The 24,653-nt window shown below is 40.2% G+C and overlaps 1 protein-coding gene across 1 annotated transcript in view; it reads left to right on the top strand.

The window, feature by feature from the left end:
• The first annotated feature begins 66 nt into the window (after positions 1-66).
• Positions 67-24,653, top strand: part of LOC309677532 (BOS complex subunit NOMO1) — a 29,879-nt gene continuing 5,292 nt past the window's right edge. The window contains exons 1-27 of the mRNA XM_082490351.1: positions 67-198; positions 581-670; positions 1,919-1,964; positions 2,390-2,490; positions 2,614-2,720; positions 2,901-2,973; positions 3,501-3,653; positions 5,473-5,610; positions 6,391-6,480; positions 7,104-7,209; positions 7,608-7,758; positions 9,015-9,192; positions 9,960-10,101; positions 11,042-11,173; positions 11,938-12,074; positions 12,353-12,440; positions 13,358-13,421; positions 14,625-14,720; positions 16,892-17,101; positions 17,355-17,437; positions 18,441-18,600; positions 18,721-18,847; positions 19,481-19,594; positions 20,259-20,386; positions 20,950-21,091; positions 21,925-22,008; positions 23,770-23,880. Coding sequence (XP_082346477.1) covers positions 70-198; positions 581-670; positions 1,919-1,964; positions 2,390-2,490; positions 2,614-2,720; positions 2,901-2,973; positions 3,501-3,653; positions 5,473-5,610; positions 6,391-6,480; positions 7,104-7,209; positions 7,608-7,758; positions 9,015-9,192; positions 9,960-10,101; positions 11,042-11,173; positions 11,938-12,074; positions 12,353-12,440; positions 13,358-13,421; positions 14,625-14,720; positions 16,892-17,101; positions 17,355-17,437; positions 18,441-18,600; positions 18,721-18,847; positions 19,481-19,594; positions 20,259-20,386; positions 20,950-21,091; positions 21,925-22,008; positions 23,770-23,880 — 3,180 coding nt within the window. The 5' untranslated portion in view covers positions 67-69. The remainder of the gene's footprint in view (positions 199-580; positions 671-1,918; positions 1,965-2,389; positions 2,491-2,613; positions 2,721-2,900; positions 2,974-3,500; positions 3,654-5,472; positions 5,611-6,390; positions 6,481-7,103; positions 7,210-7,607; positions 7,759-9,014; positions 9,193-9,959; positions 10,102-11,041; positions 11,174-11,937; positions 12,075-12,352; positions 12,441-13,357; positions 13,422-14,624; positions 14,721-16,891; positions 17,102-17,354; positions 17,438-18,440; positions 18,601-18,720; positions 18,848-19,480; positions 19,595-20,258; positions 20,387-20,949; positions 21,092-21,924; positions 22,009-23,769; positions 23,881-24,653) is intronic.

A 24,653-nucleotide genomic window follows, 5' to 3' on the forward strand; every position in this document is an offset into this window, starting at 1 on the left:
CGCCGGCCCGGCCCGGCCCGGCCCCGCTCTTCTCTTCCGGCGGCGCTGAGTCAGGGAAGCGGCGGCGGGATGGGGGCCTGGGTGGCGGCGGTGCTCTGCGCGCTGTGCTGCGGCCTGGCGCGGGGCTCCGAAGACATCGTCGTGGGCTGCGGCGGCTTCGTCAAGTCGGATGTGGAGATCAACTACTCCCTGATCGAGGTGGGCGCCGCCGCCCCTCCCTTTCCCTCCCCTCAGCCGGCCCGGGCCGGGGGAGGCGCCCGCCGCCCCGTTCGCTCTGCGGCCGCAGGGGCTCGGCCTGGCTGCGCGGCGGGAGCCGACCCCTGTGCCCCGGCCGCTGCTCGGGGTGGCTGTGGTCGCGGCCGGGCGTCGGTAGAAGTGGGGCTCACTGAGCGAGCCCGGGACTGGGCTGTGCGGCTCTGCCTCGCAGATTGTGGCCGCCTTGCCATGAACCTCCTCCCGTTACCCCCTGGGGACACCCCGGAGCTGCTGTGTAAAAGCACTTGGTTAGAGAATGCCGGGTTCCAGCTTTGCTCACGTTTTCTCAAGTATCTTTTTGTGTTCTTTTGTTTGTTTCTTTTAGATTAAGTTATATACAAAACATGGTACTCTGAAATACCAGACAGATTGTGCTCCAAACAATGGGTATTTCATGATTCCCCTCTATGATAAGGTAAGAAACTGAAATCCCAGTGCCGTCACCTCCGTGCTGGAGGCAGGAGCTGCCCCCACGTCCAGGTCTGCTGGCAGGTTTAAACATCAGCACAACACCCGCCCAGGCAACATTTGAATCTGGACGTACTTTAGTTTGGTTTGGACCCAACGTTCAGCTGTTCATTTTTGTACTAACCTTTATTTCTCAGTGCTAAGTATTACCATGAGAAAAGCCAGGTAACTTTAGCTCTTGCGTTTGTGCTGTTCATCTGAATGACTGTGGCACTGGGACCTGAGTTCCTCCCGGCAACCACGTGCAAGCAGCTGTACAGGGTCCTACAGAGTACGGATAAATCTTTCAGTTATCTGTCTATAGAAATGAAATGAAATCTGTATGAGAATATGTTTTGATATGACTGAATTAAAAATGGATAACAAACTGCAGATATTAAAAACCTCTTAAGAAAATAAAGATATAGGAAGGTCAGAATCTTATCAGAGGTTTGATGTCTATTTAGACTGGAAAGATGTTTACATTCAAATTAAATACAAGCTGCCCTCAAACGCTTTAAGTGTTTTGCTCTTTTAAAGAGCTAGTGAACTTAGGGATGAGACATAGAATCATGGAATGGTTTGGGTCGGAAGGGACCTTTAAAAGTCATCTTTCCCAAATCCTTCCCTTCCCGATCTAAGAATGTAAGATGCTTTCTAATCTTGGCGATTTCGCTCTTAGGTCTTTGAGCCTTTCCGTGGATGCACTTCAGAACATATGTGGCAGAACATATGTGGTGCCTGCTGATTTAAAGAGGATCTCTCTGTCGGTTAATACCCTTTTGGTGCAGAGCTTTTAATAGGATTGAAATTTTGTTATCCCGTGTTTGGGCAGAATGGTTGAGTAGGACCTCCCGGTGGAAATACTAAAGGCTCATTTAGAGCGCATCTGTTGGGGAAGGTAGAGAGATTTGAACGCTTTCTAACACTAAGCTGCTTGAACACGAGCCAGGTTTGGTCTGGAAGCAGTATAAACATGATGATTCTTAATTTTTGCTCCTAGCTGGCTGGATGTGAGCCCAGCATCCCAGCCTGTCCGGGCAGATATTGCTGCTGCTTTGACCAGAGTATCATAGGTAGGAGGAAAGGAGAATGGGCCACCTGAATTGTGTGTTACTCTCTGCGGCATGGTGCTTGTGTTCTGACTTCTTTCTTTCATCCTTTAGCTAAATTGAATTTAGATCAGTGAAGACAGTTATTGCTTTTTCATTTTTAGGGGGATTTCATTCTTAAAATTGAGCCTCCCCTAGGGTGGAGTTTCGGTAAGTGCTCATATGTCTTCTTACAACAGGCCAATGTATCTGCAATGTGGGACTTAAGTCTATCTAACTTGCAGTTGGCAGGAGAAATCAAGTGCTTTTCAAAGGAGATAAGCCCTGCTCTGTAGTTTTAATAGCTAAAACGTACTTACTGTGCCAGGGGAAAATAAAGCTACGCAGTAGACACTGACAAAGTAACACATGAACTGATTTGAAGGAATGTGGGGTTTTGACAGAAATGGCTGCAATGGGTGGGGGAAAGAGGGTTTTGAACACCAGGATTTTTGGGGGCTTTAACTTTGCTAAGGCAAGACTTCCAGAGCAATGCTTTTGTGCTTGAGTTAATGCATTTGTAAAGCTAAAGTAAAATTGCTTCATGATTGCTTTCTAACTAACTACAGTGCTGTTTCATTGTTCTTCCCTTCCAGAACCAACCAGTGTAGACATCCATGTGGATGGCATTAATGATATTTGCACAAAGGGAGGTGATATTAACTTTGTGTTCACGGGGTTTTCTGTGAATGGAAAGGTTAGACTCCTTTGTCTTTATTTATTCCATTTTACGCTAATTCTGCCTTCATAAAAACATTTTACTTCAGCTCTGCGAGTTATTTTTATCTATTTATACTCTGGTTTCTCTTCATTTTGTCAGGTTCTCAGCAAAGGTCAGACATTAGGTCCTGCTGGAATCCAGGTTGTACTGAGAAATGCTGGCAGTGACATAAACATACAAGCAACTATTACACAACCTGGAGGAAAGTGAGTGTGGGTGGTGCATACTGTTCATTTACACAAGATTCTTTCAGTTCTGCAATATCGACTGTGATTATCTTAGTTCTGAAATATTTTTTGTAACGTGTATAGAGTCTGAATCGTTTTTCTTTAAACAAATGTTTATGACTATTTCTGAAGAGACAAAACCCCTTTCTTGCCTTCCAGGTTTGCTTTCTTTAAAGTGCTTCCTGGCGAATATGAAATCTTTGCATCTCATCCTACCTGGATGTTGAAAGAGGTTAGATCCTACAAAAGTTCTGGTTTACCTGTTTAGTGGGGGTGGATCTGCTAGACCTTGTCTTCATCAACTAGTGTGAGGAAGGGTTTTTGTGAGTGGACAGGGTTAATGGAGTTTTCATAAATTTAATTTAAGTAGTCAAGAAACTGCCTCAGGCAGGCCCAGTTTGGTGATAGTGGGGCCAGCCAGGGAATGATTGGCAAATGAGCTCTTGCTTTTGGTCATCTAATCCTATATATTTTGCAGGAGTTTGAATATTATAGCAGACGCTGTAATCCTTCCCTCTCAGGTTGCTTGCTTTCTGAGGAGCTCTGAGATCCTGACCAATTCCTAAATCAATAAAACAGGGAAAATGCTGTTTTGCAAAGAGTCTTTGTGTTTTGAGTAGCCTGTGGACCCTCTTTGAGTACTGCTGCTCTGGCTTCTGTTTCTGTTATTGAATATACAGCTTCTGATTGTTATTTAGGTGCTGTAAATGAGATCTAATGCCTACTTTTGATGAAAATGTATGCATTTGTATATTTCAGTCAAACACAGTGGTACGGGTGACAAGTTCTAACGCTTATGCTGCTAGCCCTCTGATTGTTGCCGGCTACAATGTTTCTGGGTCAGTAAGGAGTGATGGAGAACCAATGAAAGGGGTTATGTTTCTCCTTTTTTCTTCTTCAGTCACTAAAGAGGTAATGGTGTATTGGTACCATTTCAATATGAGTATGGATGTAAATAAGAAGCATCTAAGTAGCTTCTAGATTTGTATTGCCCTGTTACTCATCTCTGTCATTTGTTGAGCTTGGCTTATAGAAAACATAAACTGTACAACCCCTCAAGCTGAATTTTTTTTTGTTTTGTTTTGTTTTTTTTCCAACAAGGCCCTTGCAATACAACATTTGTGTACATGCTGAGTTTTCACATGATGTCCATGGAATTACTTGGATCTGTAACGCAATGGCTATCTGTTTAAATCTTGGCAAAATTGAGGCTTAAGGTCTACATATATTTTGGACACAAGAAATTGGAAAATTCTTTTAATTTCAACTCTCTTGAACTCTTCATTATTGTTTTCAAACAACCAGGTTCTTTAACAATTGCTGTTCAGGGACATAGAAGACTAAGGCCTGAACTGAAGCAAGCAACAAGTGCAAAGTATAATATGGTTCATAGCATGGTATTGATCTGTGTGTATTCCCTGTAGGTCAGCAGGGTTAAGGGTGTTATGGTTTGAGAGATCCATAACAATTTATTGTCGTTTAGACATTCATTCTATCACCTGATGACCCCTCCCTGCTCGGGAAAGAGAATCGGGAAAAACAAGGAAACCCGGGAGCTGAAGTATAAACAGATTTAATAGAGTAAGATTAGATAATTAACATTAACAGCACTAAAGAACCAATATTGATCCCGACACCAATACAGAACATGCAAAGATTATAGTCAGCCAATTATATAAGTAGGAAGCTGCGCACTCCCAGCAGTGGACAACAAATGTTGAACACTGTGAGCGCTGTGGCTTCAGGAGGAAGGGAAGACCTCAGGAGTCTGGCACCAGGGCACGAAGTTCTCAGGATGGCAGCCATCAAGGGAGAGAGAGAACTTTGCGGCAAACTTTCTAATTTATATTGAATATGACGTTGATGGTATGAAATAACCCTGTTGGCCAGCTTGGGTCAAGTGCCCGGGTCTCACTTCTCCTCTTCCCTGTACCTGGCTGGCTTGAAAACACTGAGACCTTGAAACCCACACACCATATCTGGCTAGAAAGTGAATATTTTCCCAAATTCAGACACTAGAGTCTTCTAAAAATGCAGTCTTCCCAAGTATTAGAAGAGAAGTTAGTCCTGTGTCGCTCAAACCAGGACAAGGGCTACAATTTTAAGGCAATATTTTTCCAGTTACACCTTTTTGCATGTTAAACGTTGGTTATTAAATGGGTTCCCTCATGAGGATGACACTCCTCCATGGTGAAAGACCAGCTTCTGGCACAAGACACAAGATTTTGCCAGGCAAATCCTGAAACTCGCTGTACAGTAGCTGTAATTTGTCTTCAGCATGAGGTCTTAATTGCTCTTTGCCCTCTTGATGTGGAGGCAAAGTTCAACAGCTTCTATTGCCACCTTAAAAGTGTGTTATGAAATAAGTGTGAAACATTTGGTCGTGTACTGTGATTTGTTATGTAGAGTAGAGCTCTGTTCTGTAATGTTAACCTTGTCCACAGAACTGAAGTCAATTAATATTAAGACAGGCAGTACATTTCTCGGGTACTGGAGGATGTTGAATTTTCCAGTTTTCTGTCCTTGTTACCATAATTGATTATTTGTTGTTTTTTCCTCTTTTTCCTATACATGAATTGTAAGCCATGCTGTCAAACTTTTCCTCTAAAATGGTTTTGTACTTCCTATCCTTCATTGACAGTATAGTATTTTGAACCCTCCTACATCTCCCTGAAATTATTTTCTCTGTTCTCCCATGGGAAAAAAAGCTGTGTTGCATTTATTGCTACAGGATGTTGTGGGCTGCAATATTTCTCCTGTGGATGGATTCCAGTCAAGAGATGAGTCTCTATCTTATTTGTGCAATGTTGTATCAAAAGAAGATGGATCTTTCAGCTTTCTTTCTCTGCCAAGTGGGAAATACACTGTGGTAAGTACCTAGAAAGTTCATTGCTTGTTTATTTGTTAGGTTGTTAACTTTCATTTTCTAAACTAGATCATGCATAACTTTGTAGATGTTAAAACAGAAATAGTTGAAATATTTTGAATTGGATGACATAATTGGAATAGGAACCTCCAACCTAAAGTATATGACAGTCAAGTAAGTTGCTGTGATAGGGCTCTGTGGTGTGGTTTCTGAGGAAGGACTTCTTTGCAAATCAGGCTCTGAATTACCTGAATGCACAGGCCAGTCACAGAACCACACCTAGGGCTGCTGGGAGACTGAAAGTTTCAGTTGACTACAGAGACCTTGTGTGCTTTAAGTTCTTTGTTTTCTTTTTTGCCCACTCTGTTATGTCCGGGTAGTGTGAGGGCACAGTTGTCTGTGCACTGCCTAGAATGATTGTTCTGCATTCTCAGTCTGCGTGATCTCGAAGGGGGATTCAAACTTCTCTCATTGCTTTAACCTTTCTGGTGAACATAGAGTTTCCTATCTGTCTGTAAGCTCTTGCACGTCCAACTACCACTGCTGTATTCTGAATAGAGGATTACTTTTCTGTCTCTTTGGATAATTTCATATGGTTTCCATCAAACAGTCTTGAAATACTGCCTTTATTCTTATCTCCACCCCTCCAAGTTACTTTTTCCAGAAAGTTTGTGGCCCATTTGACCCTTCGTAGCGGTGTCTGATGGTGATAAGGACATGGGAAAGGGTAAACAATCTGTTGTCATAGCTTCTTAGGAGTCAAAATGATGTGTCTTCTTTCAGATACCATTCTACAGGGGAGAGAGAATTACCTTTGATGTTGCTCCATCTAGACTGGACTTCCTTGTAGAGCATGACAGTTTACAAATTGAGGTAAGGCATTCAGAGGAAATAATCTTTTTGTGCCGTTCATTCCTGTAAAGCTATACCTGATCTTAGCAGAAAGCAGGTGTATTATGGAAAAACTTATTTGTAAGAAATTTGAAGACATTTGTTATGCATACCCTCTTGTATAGCAGGTAGAAGACAGTGTCTGGCATTGTGCTGTATTTCTACATTTCAGTCCCTTTTACTAGGAAGAAACAAAATGGGGAAAAGCTGCCTACTACATTCACTTTCGTGTGTGTGATGCAAACAGGCAATAATACTTCAGGTTGCTTAAATTTACTCATTCAGGCTCTTCTCAAGAGATTTGCAAGTTTGTATGGTTTGCAGAGTGCCTTCTGTAATGGCATTATAATCTGTGACTTTGGCCTTCTGAACTGTACTGATGCGGATAAATTGAGAATCTGTTCCTGTACTTAGGGGAACAGTATGCCTGGAGATTGATATGTACTTTCATTGTGATTATTCTGGTAATATTTTTTCCTAAAGCTGGAAATAAATTTCCTTTATATGTGTGTGTGTGTGTGGGGAAAACAGTCGGTGTTGACTGCTGTAGGTGTGAGTTTGCTTTTACTGAGTAAAAGTTAATGTTCACTATTTTCCTATTTCAGCCTGTTTTCCATGTGATGGGTTTCTCTGTCACAGGCAGGGTATTGAATGGCCCTGAAGGAGAAGGAGTTGCTGATGCCACTGTGACTCTGAACAATCAGATTAAAGGTATGCAGTGGTCTTGGTGTTTGTTGCTACAGTGAAGCCCGTGTTAAGCTTAAATGCAGGAGTAGTGTATGAGATGGAATTAAGCCTTCAGGATAATATACACTATTTCTATTGCAATTTATTTGAAATATTAAACTGTTTTTCATGTGGTTGATTAATTTTGCATTTTCTGGCTTAGATGAGATTATTAGGTGTTCATTTGTTTTGCTGTAGAAAATTTTGTCTGTTTCCTTTCCACCATATGCCAAGTTGTGCTTTGAAATACGGAAATGAAGGTTGGTCTAGTAAGAAAGCATAATACTGTTTCTTTGTTGTGCAGTGTAAATTATCTTTTGACACATAAGGATAGACAGTCAAGACATGCTCTGTTTTTTAACTCATCTCTTTATTTGTTACAGTAAAAACAAAAGCTGATGGCTCTTTCCGCCTTGAGAACATAACAACAGGTACATACACAATTCATGCCAGGAAAGAGCATCTCTTCTTTGATACTATTACAGTGAAGATTGCACCAAATACACCTCAGCTAGCAAACATCATTGCAACAGGGTAAGTACTGGTGGTGTGATAAAAATGTAATTTGATATGTGGACCAGGTCTTGAAAATGGGCGATCCTTTCTCATGTCGTGCCCAGACTTGCATATTGTTGTCAGGAGCTAAAACTTCTCAAGAAGTTCAAGGTAAATAGGACAGTGTCAGTGCAAGGTATTGTTTTGTCAACAGTATTTTGCTCAATACTAGTTAAGGCTTAGAGCACCCTGTTAACAACCTCTCCCTTGCAAATGAAGGCGCAAGGACATGGATATGTTGAGCAATTGCAGCACTGTATGTGAACCAAGAAAGGAACAGAGAGGCTTTCTGCTGCTGATGCAGCACTTCAGATACCCTCCTTCTGTGCAAGAGTGGAGTTGCATAACTCTCTAGTCCAGTGTTGTACCAAACATCTACATTTTATTACCCACCACTCTCAAGGTCATAGTTGTCATTAAATATATTGTCTTTTTCTTGTTTGGGATTCTTTGACTGCTGGGCATAAGCCTGTGTAATGGTAACAGGGTGGTTTTGGCAGTGTAAGGCAGTAGTGGGAGGTAAGTGTGAGCTGGGGAAGACAAAAGGGGTGTGGTTCTCTGTCCGGGAGCTTCTCCTGGAGGAGAAAATAGTGGCAACCTTCTGGAGAAGTGAAAACTAGGAATTTACTAAGGCAAATGTCAACTAGCTCATGCAGACTTAGCTAGCTAATTAGAAAAAAACCTTGCATGCTTTTAAGTGGTTACAGTTTTTTTCAGTCGCTAAATATGTTGTACTGTTGAAGGTGAAAAGTAAAACTTCACAGCTTCAAATTTGTCATCTTGTCTTGTGTTTTCACAAAAGTAGGTGTACTAGGGTAGTGTTCCAGTGAATTACCGATTACACTTGAGGTCTTTGACACAAAACATTTCAAACCATTTAAAACCTGAGGGATGGCAATTCTAAGTCAATTGCCTGCCTAGCCAAAAAAAAAAAAAAAAAGAAAAAATAAAAAAGGCTTGAAGTGATTGGGTTGGTGTTGGGGAAGAGTGAAGCAAGTTGCTTGCAAATGAAAACATAACGTAACGTCACGGTGACTTCATTGTAAAAGAAAAGATCCCATTAATGATATGTGAGTTTGCACTAGCTCCACTGTGTTTGCTTGTAGTAACTGCTTCACGTGTTAGTACCTCAACATAGTGAGGTTTACTTTTTAAGGAAGTTTTAAAACAAGTATTTTTTAATGAGTTTTGTCAAATCAAGATATTTATTCTGACGGCTGGCTTTTACTTGACAGATTCAGTGTGTGTGGCCGGATCTCAGTAACTCGTTTCCCTGACACAGTCAAACAGATTAATAAATACAAGGTAACGATGATGCCTCAAGACAAGGACAAGGCATCACTGGTTACAACAGAAACTGACCCTCATGGAGCATTTTGTTTTAAGGCAAAATCGGGTACATACAATGTTCAGGTAAGAATGAGCTTCTGTTTCTTCGTTGTAGGACTGCCATGAAGTGTTAGAAGATTTTTAACATTTAATTTCTAAAATTTGAGAAGTGGAATGTAGATTTTCCTGGTCCTTTCCTCCTGTTTGCAGTATTTAAACAATGTCAGTTATTTTCTTTTTGGTTTCTTAGTAAGCTGAGATTCCCGTGCTCCTTGTCCTTTATGCTTGTTCAAAGGAGATCAGGCCATTGGGGTTGAAAGTTCCTCTTTCTCTTTCCTCTTAATTGTGATGTCCCTTAGATCACTTCTTATTGTATTTATGTTATCCTGTGAGTGAAACATGTAATGTGTTCCTTTCTCAGGTGCTTAAATGGTGCCTGAGATTATAGGTCACAGCGGAACCTGTAGCAAAACCACAGTGAATTTTGCATTGTGGGAGATAGTGCAGGCTGGGCGAGAAGGAAGTGCATGGTTAGAAGGCCTCTAACTGTCCTCATAGGTAATGAAACAGCCTAACGTAGAAGCAGCAGTATATCCTGAAGTGAAATTCACTCAGGCTTTTGAAACTGAGCTGTTTGGACAATTTTTAGTTCAGTTTTATTGCAGTTCTTTGGAGGATTTTTGGTACATAATTTTGAAAAGCATATTTGGGAGACTGGTTTTTGCTTTGCCTGGGATTTACAGTAAATTTCAATTTTCTAATTTCTGATAAGTGTATTGAACTCAGCAGAGTGAGTGTATTTGGACTGGTATCTAAAAGCTGGTGATGTCTTGATGTCGTATACTCTACAGGTAATTATTCCAGAGGCTGAGACCAGAGCAGGATTGGCTTTGAAACCCAGAATGTTCCCTGTTACTGTTACAGACAGACCAGTAATGGATGTGACCTTCTCTCAGTTTTTGGCGTCTGTCTCAGGGAAGATCTCTTGTTTAGGTGAGTAAATTTTGAAAGTGAAGTAGAGATGGGAACAGAGAACTTTAGCACTGCATGTGTGAACAATTATTTTTTAGATCAAGACACTTGCTGTGGTTAGCCCCATGAGCAGATAAGTAAATTAACTTCCAGTGCATGGGTAAAGCAGCTCTTTTTTTGGGAGACCTTAGAGCCTAATAAGGTACCTTAATAAAGTTTGGAGTAAAGTTATGTACCTATTTTTAATACTTGCTAGGAATAAACAAGCATTCCTTCCTCAGGAAGGAATTCTGCCCTGTTTGCTTTCCTCAGAAGATGGGTTAAGTTCTGGAAGGAAATGCTCCTGCTGAGATTAGGGGTACTGTACGTCAATCAGAGAAGTACTGGAGGCAAAAAAGACATTTAAAAAAAAAAAAAAAGCAGTGCCTGTAAAAACCTGTAGGATAGAGGCTCAGGCTGTTAACAGAAGCTTGCAATCTCTGTTGTCTTTCATAAGGTTTTTGTCTTTATTTTAGTATAAGGTCCTCTCTCCTGCCGTTTTCCTTGATTACCCACTGATTTCAGCAGTTGGTGATTGTAGCCTGACTTTTGTCATTTTTACCTCTTCCTTTTCCCTCTCTGAATCCTCTCTGCACTTGGTCTTCTCTCTCAGGTGTTTTCTGGGCCCTGTAGTCTTTGCCGAGTGAGGTGGACCCAGGGATTTTGTTGGCCTCTGGTTGTTAACTTGCCTTTAGATAAAAGGATATGACTAACAGTCTCGAACTTCCTAAAGAATGCAAAAAAGCACTGGTAAACACGTGCTTAAGTAAGAAGAGTAAGAGTTTTAATTGGAAATGTTCTCTACTGGAAGAGAGTAATCATTTTGATCTTAGTACATGTGCAGCTTGCTTGTAGCGGGGTTTTGGAGGCAAAGCTGGAAAGACAGAATGCAGTCTCATTTTCTGCTGTTGTTTCTGCACAGATGCTTGTGGTGATCTGATGGTGACATTACAGTCTGTGAGCCGCCAGGGTGAAAAACGCAACCTGCAGCTCTCTGGAAACACAGACTCAGTGGCCTTCACATTTGAAAATGTGCTACCTGGCAAATACAAAGGTAGGATTATGGGGAACTGCCTGAAGTGTTACCTTAGTAGCTAAATTTCTGACTTAATCTGTATACTTCTGTTATTATGGATACCGTTTACAGTATGCCCAACATGGAACGAGTTGTGAAACTTGAGAGAACTGTATACCAGTGCTTCAAGTTTTCTTAGTCTTGTATGTTTAACCCTTTTGTCAGGTTACAGGTAACGGCTCCCCATAAGTCTGTATGGCTGGAGTGAGGAAAAGAGGCTTTGTCATGAACTGCCTTGTCCCAAGCCTAAGAACAGGGGCACACCCTAGTTCTTCTGCTTCCAGAATACCTCTTCTAAGAGCAATACATGTTTTGGCCAGCCTGCCTTGACCTACTATGAAAATAAATTGTTTTCCAGGGAAAGGTGTAGAAGGAGTATATACAGATGCTCTTTTTATAGACGAGTCAGAACATCTTTCCGCCAGGTGAAATTGGAGTTAGGGTCTGATGTCCTTTAGCCTTCTTTGACTTATCACAATGGTAGTGCACATCGCAGAACTTTCCAGGGTGACCAGACTTCATTATTCCTTTATATAATAGCTTTTTTGTTACAAGATGTGCTGGATTCCTGGTGATGCTGCAGTGCTGCGAGCCAGGTCTGTTATTACAGTCATTGTTGTATATCTGGCTTTGAAGATTATTGCCAGGGAAGTTAGAGTGATACAAGCTTTTTATACCACAAAACCTGTCCTTATTCACACGGTTTTACATTACTAAAATGCTTTGTGTGGTGTGCATTCTAGTAAGCATTGTACATGAAGACTGGTGCTGGAAGAATAAGTCTTTGGAGTTGGAAGTCATGGAGGAAGATGTTTCGGGAGTAGAATTCAGGCAGACTGGATATATGCTGAGGTGTTCTCTTTCTCATGCAATTACACTGGTACGTAGGTAACAAACATCCTTGTATTTTTTTAATGAACTTGTGTAGGTAGATTGGATTATGCTTGGAATCAAGGCTTTCTCATGTCTCTAGGGAGTCATATAGCACAGCAACATTGATGTTTAGAGGGCTTTTGAGAGTTGTCTTTTAGATTTGGTAAGATGGTCTTGCGTTGTTAGCTGCTATAAAAGAGAAGCATTAATGTATCTTCAGGCAGATACTGTTTTCATCTTGTTGTTTGGTAGTTACTAATAGTGAATTGTGTTGTGACTTCACAGGAATTTTATCAGGATGGAAATGGACCAGAGAACGTTGGTGTTTATAACCTGTCCAAAGGAGTTAATAGATTCTGTCTTTCAAAGCCAGGTAACAGCTCTAAAATGTTAGTTTAAAAAAAAAAAAAAACGGAACCGGTCAACTAATACTGCTGGGAATTTGAAAAAAAATCTGTTGTGGTTTTTGAGAGGCGTTGTTTTTACATCTGTATATAAATGCTCTGTTCTACATTTTTATAATTCTCCTACTATTTAGCCCTTCATCTAAGTACAGATTCCAGAAGGAAAATAATTTCTTTCCTTTTTGGACTAGGTGAAGGGCTTTGATCTTTGATGAATGAAGAGCACGTTAAAGTAATTTTGTTCACATGGGTTCTATTTATTAGTCACATTAGAATGTGACTGACAAATTGAAGTTTCATTTCAATACAGGGTTCTTGAGGGATAGCTGTTAAAAGTACCACAGGGTTATCTGCACTAGGAAAAAATAATGTTTTAAAATCAGGGTGGTGTTTGTTTTTTTTTTTTTTCTCCTTTTAATGTCTTAGAGCTAGTTCTCTGTTATGGCCCCTTAGCAAAACAGTTAACAAATATGTTTGGTTTAATTCAGTTTTCAGCTTTGAACATTTCATCCTTAGAGCCAATGGTCTCGTTCACAATATGATAATAGAATGGTTCTATAATCAGTCAAAGGGTACCAGCTATGGGACCATAGTAGGTTACTTCTGAGCTTGCTTGGTTTGTTGTGTTTGTAATTATGTTTATCCGTAGTGACACCTAATTGTGTTTTATATCAGCATGCATTAGAAATGCCATGCAACTTCCAATAGTCATCTATGACTGAAGAGAGGTGAATTAATTTAAAAGTGTCTTATGTGAAAGGCAGTAGATATGTAGTCAAATTTTGTAATTGTTTCCATACCTCAGGTCTCATGTGATCTTGAGAATTCAGTCAACACAGTAAGCTTGAATTTTTCAGCGGGTCATTCCTTGACTTAATGTTTACAGGTGTATACGAAGTGACCCCACGTTCCTGCCACCAGTTTGAACATGAGTATTACACTTATGACACGTAAGAGCAAAATCTGGTTTTGATCTTACACATATCGGTATGCTTTCATAAAGCTTTGTTCTGCTGCAGCTGTTTTCTTACAGCAATTCAGGATGTTTTGCTACGGCTGTCTCTAACCTATAGAGGGAGGCTTTAGCAAAGTGTAACACATGTTCTCTTGCCCTTTCTAGTCCTAAAAAAAAATATCAATTAATGATAGGCTTTAAAGGTACTTTTGCTGATTTAAATGGATGTTTTTGTTAGCCTTCTGTCTGTTTCGTATTGGGTTTGCTTTGTAACAAAGCAGAGATATTTCAGTGAAACTGTTGATCACTTGTGAGAGTTGAAATGCAAAAGATAGGATAGTAGGTGTACTAGGAGGCATATACCACTGTTGTACGTCCCTGCTGCCATGGCTCTGTGGTGATTTGATTCTGCTCACCCCAGTTTTTGCAAGCTGGATAAATATTCACCCTAATCGCATGAAAGCAGTGCTGATCTTCCTAAGTCAGCCATGTTTTATTAGTTATTTATAAGTTATGGTTTGGCAATGGGCTTAATGGCTCTTCGCTTCCAAAAAGAGGATTTCTGCTCTGAGACTATTTTTGATTCATAGAATAATAGAATCATAGAATGGTTTAGGTTGGAAGGGGTCTTAAAGATCGTCTAGTTCCAACCCCCCTGCCATTCATTAACGTGTCAGAAAACAAATTTGGCATTCAAATCTGATTCTTTTCTGCTGTGTCAATGAATTAAAAGTACTTAAAAGAGAGATGTGCTAAACATGAGAGCCAGCGCAATGTGAATGAATGGATACAGGCAGAAAAACCTCTTGGCAGCAAAGCACCAAAGATATCTTGGGGCATCTTGGTGAACTATGTCTAATATGACAAACTTTTGAGTGTCCTTCTGCTGTGTCTAAAGGGATTGTACATATGAAATCAATCAAATCAGTGTTAGCTTGAGAGGAAGCAGGAGGCACAAAGGAAGGAATTGATTTGGCCACTGTCATGAAGTGGTTTGGGGTTCAGAGCTGGAAAATGCTCCCTTTCCAATATGCCATCATCTCAGCACTACAGCTTTGCTGTGTGATTTGTATATCATCTTTTATAAAGCACTTCAAACTTAAGAAGGGAGCACAAACTCTGCTAAATAAGATTTGGTTATTTTCTTTAGGAGGTCGATGGGACCTTAAATTAATCTCTTTGTTACTTTGATTTACAGGTCCTCTCCTAGTATACTGACACTCACTGCAGTTCGACACCATGTCCTTGGCACGATTGTAACAGATAAACTGATGGATGTGACTATTACCATTAAGTAAGAACAAAGAAATCTTGGGCCTATAAAAAGGGGAAGAAAAAGATGTCTCTGTCATGAAGTTTTACTCTGGTTTTAATACTGCAGTGGCTGCTTTCTAAGGGGATGGCATCCAACTCTAGAATGCAAGAGGTTTTTATGCTAAGCTGTGTTTTGAGTTCTTTGTAGAATAATTCCCAGCCCTCGTTTTGAACATTGTCACTTCATTTCAGTATAGCCCCTTTCTACTTGTGTGTCATGGTAAAAAGGAGTGATTTTCTGAGTTTTCATGCACTTTAATGAACTGAAATTTCAGAATTCAGAGGGTATTGTTTTAGCTTAAGTCTGAGCTCTTTAGTGCTGGCATCTATTTTTTCCCTTTTTTGTTTCCTCAGAATGAGAATCTGCTGCTTTAGAGCATTGTTACTGGTGTGAAGAGGATTATAAAAGCAAAACCATGCAGAGTGATTACACACTAATGGGCCAATTTATGTTTAGCTGAACAGACAGCTCACTAGGGAGCACTGATTTGTGAGCAGCTTTAATTGTATGAGGTGCCAGATCTGCTTGGAAGTGTCTTACAATGACGAGTGCTTTATTAATGCTCCGCTGATGTCCACTTGTTCTAGACTATGGGTTCTCAAACTTTTTGAGTGTAGAAAACATCTTTTCAGAGAAGAAATTACCTGCATAGCATTGCCTCAAATTCCCTGAGTTTAGTGAGCCTGTAACTGCAGCTGCTGGACAATTACAGCAGCTGGAAAAATATTGAGATAGCAGAGAGCCAATAGGATTTTTAAAACAACTTAGTGAGGAGATGAATATTGTACCAACCTTCTAGGCTGGTTCTTAACAGTTTTTGATGTTGGCTTGTAATGTTTGAAAAGAGAGACTGCGGTAATTTATTATTAGTATCACGAGACTGTGTGCATGTCTGTACAGATTTTTAATATGTTTTAAGACAAAAAAGGTTTCTGATACGTATTTATATTGTCTCTGGACTGTACAGAGAGAATTTAAAGCCTTGATAAAACTTAGCATGATAGAGCAATACTATCTGTTTCTCTTAAAAAAGACAAAGTAGAGCATAGATGAAGACTGAAGTGGGAGACAGAACTACCCTGATAATCTAAAATGGTTGTAGGAAAAGTAATTGTGATCATTTCAGTTCACTCCTGATAGAGAATTTTGTAACGTTCTGCAACAGTTTTTCAGAACGTTACAGAAAAGACAGAAGATAAGATACAAAGAATGGTTGGAGACTAGAAGAAATTGCTAGGAAAGAGAGTATGCAAGATCAGGGAAAGTGAAACGAGATGCATTGTTCTGCGCTGATTTAAAGAACTTGGTTAAACTTATCTAACGATCTGTTCAGTGGACAGTGACAAGATAGCTGGATAGTTCAAATGTATAGGGCAGATAGGTTAGAACTCGGACATTTTCCTGGGAATTGCCAGCTACTGGAAGTATTTATTTGTGATAGAAGTTATTTTCTGCTTGTATACTCTACTCCTGAGAGGTAGGTTCTGAGGGAAAGTTCCTAGTACTGAAAAAATAAGTGAGCTTACCAGTCTTTTTGTTTATTTCTTTATTAAGCTTGTTTTCAGGTTTGGAATTCTAGCCTTTCTCTTTTAGTTTAGGGCTTTGTTAAAGGTACTCTTGCAAACTGATCCTTTGGCTTAAGAATTTACCACTCCTCCTGGCTTGTCAGTGCTTCTGTAGGAGGTTATTGCCCCTGCAGCAGAGCTGGTGACTGATACTTGGTGCAAAGTCAAGACCCTCTGCTTACCAAAACCTAAGCTAGTATGCTGGACTCTGCAAAGTGGTTGAGCTGTAGGTCTGTGGCCCTGGCTCTGCAGTGGGATGCTGAGGCATGGCAGAGGGGAGGAGGAGGCTACAGGGCCCTAACTTCTCGAATGGTTATGGTATGATGGGGCAAAGTTTGTGAGAGTTGCAAGTAGGTCTCTTTCTGCTAGGCTAGGTAGGTTGGCTTTCTAGTAGTAACTGACTGATATAGAGGTTAAAAGTTTTAATTATGCTTGGAATAAATAGCAGAATTAAAAAGGAATGGATTAAAAAAAATATCCTAGGACTCGTCTGCTGTGGTATATAGGCAGTAATTAACAGCTGTAACAATCTCTTATCCTTTTGTACGAAAGGAGATGATTTTTTTTTCTCCTCCATGTTTTCAGGTCATCCATTGACAGTGAACCTGCCTTAGTTTTAGGGCCCCTGAAGTCTGTACAGGAGTTACGTAGGGAGCAGCAGCTGGCAGAAATTGAGGCCCGCCGACAGGAGAGAGAAAAGAAGGGTCAAGAGGAGGAAGGAACAAAGCCACCAGTGCAAGAAATGGTGGAGGAACTCCAAGGACCGTTCTTATATGAATTTTCATACTGGGCAAGGTAATACCAAGCTCCAGTGGACAAGCAGTATTCTTTGTACTGTTGTCTGGTGTTTCCACAAAACAGAATGGTGATATATTCCATATAGGAAAGAACTGCTGTATGGGTACTTGTGCCTGTTCTTGTTGACTGTCAGCTAAATGGAAACTAGTACCATGTGATACATGGATTCTTGGGTCAGTATGCAGTACTCTGTTCTTCATGAGCTGCTAATTCCATTTTCTTCTAATTGTATCTTATTTGTGTTTTATAGGTCTGGAGAGAAAATTACTGTGACACCCTCATCAAAAGAGCTGCTTTTCTACCCGCCTTACGTGGAAACAGTTGTTAGTGGAGGTAAATATAAACAAAACCTAGTTTGAAAGGGGTAGATTTTTAAGGCAGGAATGTATTCTTACAGATGAATGTATGACTAGCTCTTCAAAGGCAATGTTAGGAAGGTTTCGATTGCAGCTATTTCTTTGGGCCAATTTCACTCTGGAATTTGGAAGCATGGGGATTTCGTAGAGGGTGCAAGTAAAGTTTTTACCAGTGAAATATTCTTCCAAGTTCTGAAAGACCACCTGGCACAAGAGGAAGGACTACATTTCTGGTCATGACACCAGGTTCTCAGAATTGTTCATATTACTCTTATCTAGAAACATAGTTGTGCAAAAGCAATGTTTGTATTCTGAGTTTGTTACCAAATTCAAGTTTATGTAAGTTTTGGTTGTAGTAAATTACCATAATAAAAATACTCACAAAAAAGTAAACTTCAGAATGATCAGAGTTATCATCAATCAGTTGATGCTACTTGTTAAGTCAGTGTCCATCTTGCCCTCAGGTTCCTAAGTGAACATACTTCGTTTGAAATCCCTTGAAAATGTTGGCTGCCCCTTCTTAAGTGCCTCTTTGTTGTGCACATTCTAAAATACATTGTAGGGGAGGGGGAATAAAATTTTACTTATGTCTTCAAACGTGACATATGCTGACCTGAATTTGATCTCGAAAAACTTTGTCAAAGCTCAGTATACTATCAGCTAGAAGGGGGTACTGTTGGAATCTTCTCCATGTGGCTGCAGTGTATGTAACTTAGTGAATCCTCAAAGCACTTAGCAAATGCAGAGTGTGTTTTGGAGACGTGCTTATAGCTTTGGAACTTAGTTATTGATTTTGTGAATGTTCAGGTGTTTTAAGATGTGTTGAGAGGCTATAAAATTGTGTGCGTTGATCTCTTATTCTAAGGTAAAAGAACATTAACTGATCAGTTTGGAAGTAGTTAAAGTCTTGCTCTGAGACAGAATGGTGAGTGTATTTTTTACTTTCTTGTTTGTCCTAAATCCCTTTTGCAATGACCAAGAGAGTTGTCCTGGAAAGCTGATAGAGATTCATGGAAAAGCAGGCTTATTTCTGGAAGGGCGAATTCATCCTGAATTGGAAGGTGTTGAGATTGTCATTGGTGAAAAGGGGGCAACTTCTCCACTCATCACAGTTTTCACTGACGACAAAGGTGCTTACAGGTAATTGACGAATTTGTTTTGATCTTTTGGATTGTTTAGTTTAAGTACAGTGGTGACTTGACAATGTGTGTGTGATATCCAAGTGCTTTTTTAAAACGAGTTCTTTCCTTTTATTTGAAGTGTTGGACCACTCCACAGTGACTTGGAATATACAGTAGCTGCTCAGAAAGAAGGGTTTGTTTTGACTGCAGTAGAAGGAACAGTTGGGGACTTCAAAGCGTTTGCTCTTGCTGGGGTGACATTTGAGGTAATGTTCTAAACTCTTTGGGTTCTGAATGAATAGTGTGTGCCGTTAGAGCTAAACGAGCAAAAAAGTTAACCCACATGTCCCAGCCAAAGACAAATGGGTGTGGTATTTGGGAGTAGTTTTGTCATGGGGAAACAAATCTCAGTGGATGAGCTTTGTTGTAGACCATGACTTGCCATGCAGAAGATATTTTGCAAGGTTTATAGAGTGAAAGTTAGAGCCTGCAGTCCAAAAGACTGGCTTTACTTGCTTTTGTAGAGTTGGGCCACCTTCTCTTAATGAGTTTTATCCCTCAAGGTCATTTTTTCATGTATGTTCTGGTCCAACTAGTGCCTGTTCTAGTCTTTGGGATACTTTGCTCTGGCCCCCAGCATGTCCTATGAAGTGATAGAGACTGTTCTGGTGGCACATGCTATGTGCAGCTGTGACTGCCCAGATGTTGAAAGCACAAGCTTCTGTAGTCCTGCAGCCTCACAGGAGGGGATACACTGCAGATGTGGCTCATTTTCCTCTCCTTACAGCTGAGTGCTCAGAGCCAGCACATCTGTGCACTCTTTAAGAGGCTTCTGAATTGAACCTTTCTTTGTAAAGCAACTTTCCTTAGACTTAAAACTATTGCTTTTTCAAAAATAGATCAAATCAGAGGATGACCAAGCTCTTGCTGGAGTTCTCTTATCTCTCAGTGGAGGGGTATTTCGGTCCAACCTCCTCACACAGGATAATGGCATGCTGACTTTTTCCAATCTGGTAAGTTGAAATTCATTCTTCTGAATGTGGCTGCATGTGCGATGCTGTGTTACTTTGCCCTCCCAAACAGGGATGCTGTTGGCTCTCATCAGTGGCAGGGGAATGTATGGTCTCCTTTGAAATCATAACCCACGGTAAGAGATGTAGGTCCCTCAGAGTGGACAGCACTTACAATCTTAGCAAGTGAAAGATGTGAAATCTAAACTGGCAAGAGATTTCTCCCCAACACGTGGTAGATGATGTTGATTGATTTCAGTTACTAATTTGCAGTCTGTAAACATGAAACAAGCCAATTTGCTGATGATCATTTGAGAGTCTTTAGAGGAAAGAAATCTAATTAGGTTATTGATCTGTACACGGGTGTAGACATGCCTGAATAGTTTCCTTGCAGACATCTTTCTCTCTTGGTCACTTTCCATGTCCTTGAGGTCTTGTGGTAAGGTTTTAGGGCCATAGTTTCCTTTCCTGCTTCAGGCTTTATCACCTGGTGGGGTTCCATTGGCTTATTGTCCTACATGCTCCCTGTTTTTCAGCGCTCACATTTTCTACCCAGTTTAACCTACAGTTGGGACAGAGAACTCTAGCTCTTCAGGGAGCTCTTGCTGAGCTCACCTGAGTTGGTGAAATTTTGTGTCACTATCAGTAAACAGGTTTTTTTTTGCAGAGCCCAGGGCAGTATTATTTTAAACCCATGATGAAAGAGTTCCGCTTTGAACCATCATCACAAATGATTGAAGTGCAGGAAGGACAGAATCTTAAAATTCGGATAACTGGTTACAGAACAGCTTACAGGTCAGTAGAGCTGAAATGCTGTGCATTATGCAAAGTGTATGTTTTTTCCTGGTATACCTATGTTCTGAAGGTTTGTAGGGTACTTTTGAAAGCACAATTTAACTTTATTATGCTGTGTATAAGTACTTTTTTTAGCCTTTTTGCATGCGTGTGGCTAAGCCCAGATGGCAGGACTGTAAGGAAAAACATTGCTATGAAAATACTGTGTCAGTGGCACTGGATGTTGTTTGTGCTGTGTCCAGTGGGACAAGAGAGGGCTATTCTAGGGACAGTAGACCACTTCAGTTGTCTGATTTCAAGATGCTTTACTTGCCCTCAGGGGTAAGTGCTGCTGTTCATGGAGGTCAGGGAACTTGGATTCCTAAAGTTGTGCTCTGAACTGCAGTTAATTCTAATGCTTTAAACAGTTTTACGTATACATTATAAATTCCCCTTTTCTTCTTCATGCTATGCTAAATATATTAAGTACTTTTTCCATCAGTTATAACAATAAAATGTCTTTAAAATGTGCATTAAAACAGCACCTGCACATCTGTGGCAATTGTTTCTCTTTATACCTCCAGCTGTTACGGCACAGTTTCTTCTTTGAATGGCGAGCCTGAACAGGGAGTCTCAGTAGAAGCTGTGGGGCAGAAGGATTGTAGCATCTATGGAGAAGACACAATAACTGATGAAGAGGGCAAATTCAGGCTACGTGGCCTGCTGGTAAGGATTAGAATGCTCCTGTCATTTACTTTTATGTTAGTGTGATAATGGAGCAATAAAATGTGTTTCATTAATTAGCTACCTATTTCTGTTTGCCTATCACATTTGCTACATCAGATTCCCTTGAGTCTCCCTGTGTTACACTGTCATGTAGTGAACGTTTGTTCTAGCAAAGGGGGAAAAAGCTTTTAGTATAAGTCTGTGCGCTTTGCTGCCAGCATATTGTGATGGTCTCCCACAAACCCTGAACAGTTCCCATGATGTGATGTAAGCCCCTGGCCAACGTACGGAATGTGTGCAACAGGTGTTCAGGTGTTATAGCAGGGAATTCTCTTAGGCAAAAAAATTTGGGGAAGCATTAGTTTCTCTTGTGAAAATACTGCAACAGCGTATTTTTAGCAGGATATTGGGTGTAGGTATGATGTTGATTGTACAGCATGTATGTGCAGTAAGCTGTTCTGCAGGAAACTTGGAAGCTGAATTTCTGTGACCATGATGTACGGAGTAAGCAATTATGCTGAAGTAGAAAGCAGTATTTGATCAGGTTTTAATCCTGTTTAATGTATTTTTTTTTCTAGCTAAAACACTTCTCAGCAGATGATTTCTTTTAATAAACTAGTGCAAGTTCTGTGATAGGGTTTTTGTATTTGCTGGCAATAAACACCCCTAATGGTGTTATTGAGTTAAATTTTCTACTTGGGATAAGGGAAACTTTAACTGAATAGAGTTAGATTTGTTTGGGTGGTGTATCTTAAATGGAATCTCATACTGTCTTCTAAAATTAAAGTATGTATTATTCAGTGTTGGGATTTATCACTGAATGTTGCTTTTAGCCTGGTTGCGTGTATCATGTCCAACTCAAAGCTGAAGGCAATGATCACATTGAAAGAGCTTTGCCACAGCATCGTGCAATTGAGGTAATTTTTTCTTTTTTTGTAGTATCACTTAAATACAAAATGCATCTGTCTATGCATTATATCTCTTTTATCAGCAGCAATGTAATTGAATGCATTCTGTTTAGACAAGTGGCTTTCAGCAAGTTAGCTCCCTAAATATGGGCCCCGTATTGTGTGTTAGCACTATAGCTTAAAATTGAAATAAGATAAAGCCCGAAGAGTAAACAAGTGAGAAGAATTCTTTCACAGTCACAAAGACTACATCAAGAAACAAGAGAATAAATCTACAGAATACCTTTCAGCATTTCTTTATGGTGTGGAACAAAGCACAAGCGACTTGAGGATGTCATATATTGTCATATTATGCTGTCTTCTTATTTAGTTATTGATTGATTGATAGATTTTGTTACTCTTTATTTGGTCCAAATCCTGCAGTCTTGATGTAGATGAAATTGTCATTCAGACTAATAAATCTTTATAAAACGTAATAGTAACTTTGAATTAGGACAAGGGGTAATGGATTCAAGCTGGAACACAAGAGGTTCCACTTAAATCTGAGAAGAAACTTCTTCTCAGTGAGGGTGACAGAGCACTGGAACAGGCTGCCCAGGGAGGTTGTGGAGTCTCCTTCTCTGGAGACATTCAAAACTCGCCTGGACGCCTTCCTGTGCAACCTCATCTAGGTGTTCCTGCTCCAACAGGGGGATTGGACTAGATGATCTTTTGAGGTCCCTTCCAATCCCTAGCACACTGTGATACTGTGAATTGAAAACTGATGAAATCTTGTTAAATATTCCTCCGTCCTTACAGATTCAGATTAGTTGCCTCACATTTATCTCTTGACAGCCAGCAAAGGTTAATTACCCTTTGTTAGTTGTCCAGAACTTTTCAGTGGGAGATGGTCATTATTTGAGCTCAGACATGCACCTGACCAAGGTGCCCTGCTTTGCAGCAAAACAGGAGGGCAGAAATCTTTCAAGTCCTTAGCGTCCTCTTGCTAAGAGTGCTTACTCGTTGGGAAGGGGAAGAGAATGGCAACCTAAATTCCATAAAATTATATGAAGATTAAGTCCTGCAAGTGACAGCTGTACGCAGTAGCTTGTACTAATAGTGTCCTGGCTAGCCTGCCATTTTCTCCAGGAGAGAGAAGCATTTGAAAGACACCTGCAGGAAAAATTTACAGCCTCAGTGGCACCAGACTGTTGATACGGCGCCTGGTGGAACTGTAACCTGTCTGTTGCTGTAGTTATTATTTGAGTAAATGTCTTTCATTACTCTGATTGGAGTTCAGATTTAGAAACACAAATGTTTTGTATTTTAAACAATTTTGAAGAAGATAAAGTTATGTATTTTTAAAGTAGGTTATATTATGATATGAACATACTCCTCATTAGTCAACTGTATAAACATAGTAATGTATAAGCATAGTAATATGCATCTCTTGGCACAGATGCAAAATAGTGAGACCAGTGGTCAGACATCAGGTAGTCCTGTGTATGTAACAGCCTTTTCCAAAATAATGCATGCTTTTGATACTTCTTCCATTTTTAGTTTAACTTAATACCGTAAGCCCTGTGCTCTTAATGCACAAGTCTGTAATTGTGAGCTGTGCACTCTGGAGGAAAAGTACTTGCAACTGGAAAGCCTTCAAGTTTCCATGTTGCTTGTATAGAACAAAATTCATGTCTTGTTTAAAATTGTGAGCAATATTTGTGTTGTGCTAACTATCCTCTGTTAACTCTTCCTCTGTTGGTAAAAACATCCCTGTGTTTTGTGTTGCAGGTTGGGAACAGTGACATTGATGATGTTAATATTATAGCATTCCGACAAATTAATCAGTTTGATTTAAGTGGAAATGTAATTACATCTTCTGAATATCTCTCCACATTGTGTGTAAGTTCAAGCCTTTCATCTTTGTCAGGTATCTTTGCCACTGGTTTCCCAATGTTTTTTTGCAGGGTTACTGGAAATTGTTCAGTAGCTAGAGCACACATTTAATTCAAATTATGACTAATACTTTAATTTGAATTTGAATTCTGGATAGAATTAGGATTCCAGTGTTCCTCCCTGCTTTGTTTTAATGTTTCCATTTTTCATGGGAGTATGTTTAAGAAAGAATTTCTCAGGTTGCCCTGTACATTTCTGGGTCTGATTCCCTGATTAGGGATGTCCTGTCCATAGGGGAAAGCAAGACACCAGGGGTGAAATGAGTCCTCTGTGTCAGAAAACTGCATTAATTCCTGAAACACCTGGAATTCTTGACGTGTATGTCTGCTAGCAAGAAGATACCATGTGAAAGCAACGATACCATAGGACATATGAATTTAAAAGTACAGCTAGAAAAGAGAGTATGAGACAAATAGTAATAAACGCCTATGATCCTTTTGGGTTATACTGCAAATGCTGGAAGTATCTGCAAGAGTTGTTAGTGTGGTAGGAATTCTAGTACCATTTCTCAGGTTTAAAAGCTTCTTGAAGTGTTACCTACAAATATAAATGCATTGCCTGCATTTTTTTCAGACTAGTCTGTTATGCATCTCGGCTGCCAAGATCTCATTGCTAAGCTATTGTTTTTTTTGGGAGGCATCCAGAGGATCCAACATTCAGAGCAGGTGTGAAGGGAAAATGTATCACCTTACTGAAGAGCACCTGAGCGAGCTTCCTAT

This window comes from Vanellus vanellus, assembly GCF_965231255.1.
Source record: "Vanellus vanellus genome assembly, chromosome: 14".
Lineage (NCBI taxonomy): Eukaryota > Metazoa > Chordata > Aves > Charadriiformes > Charadriidae > Vanellus > Vanellus vanellus.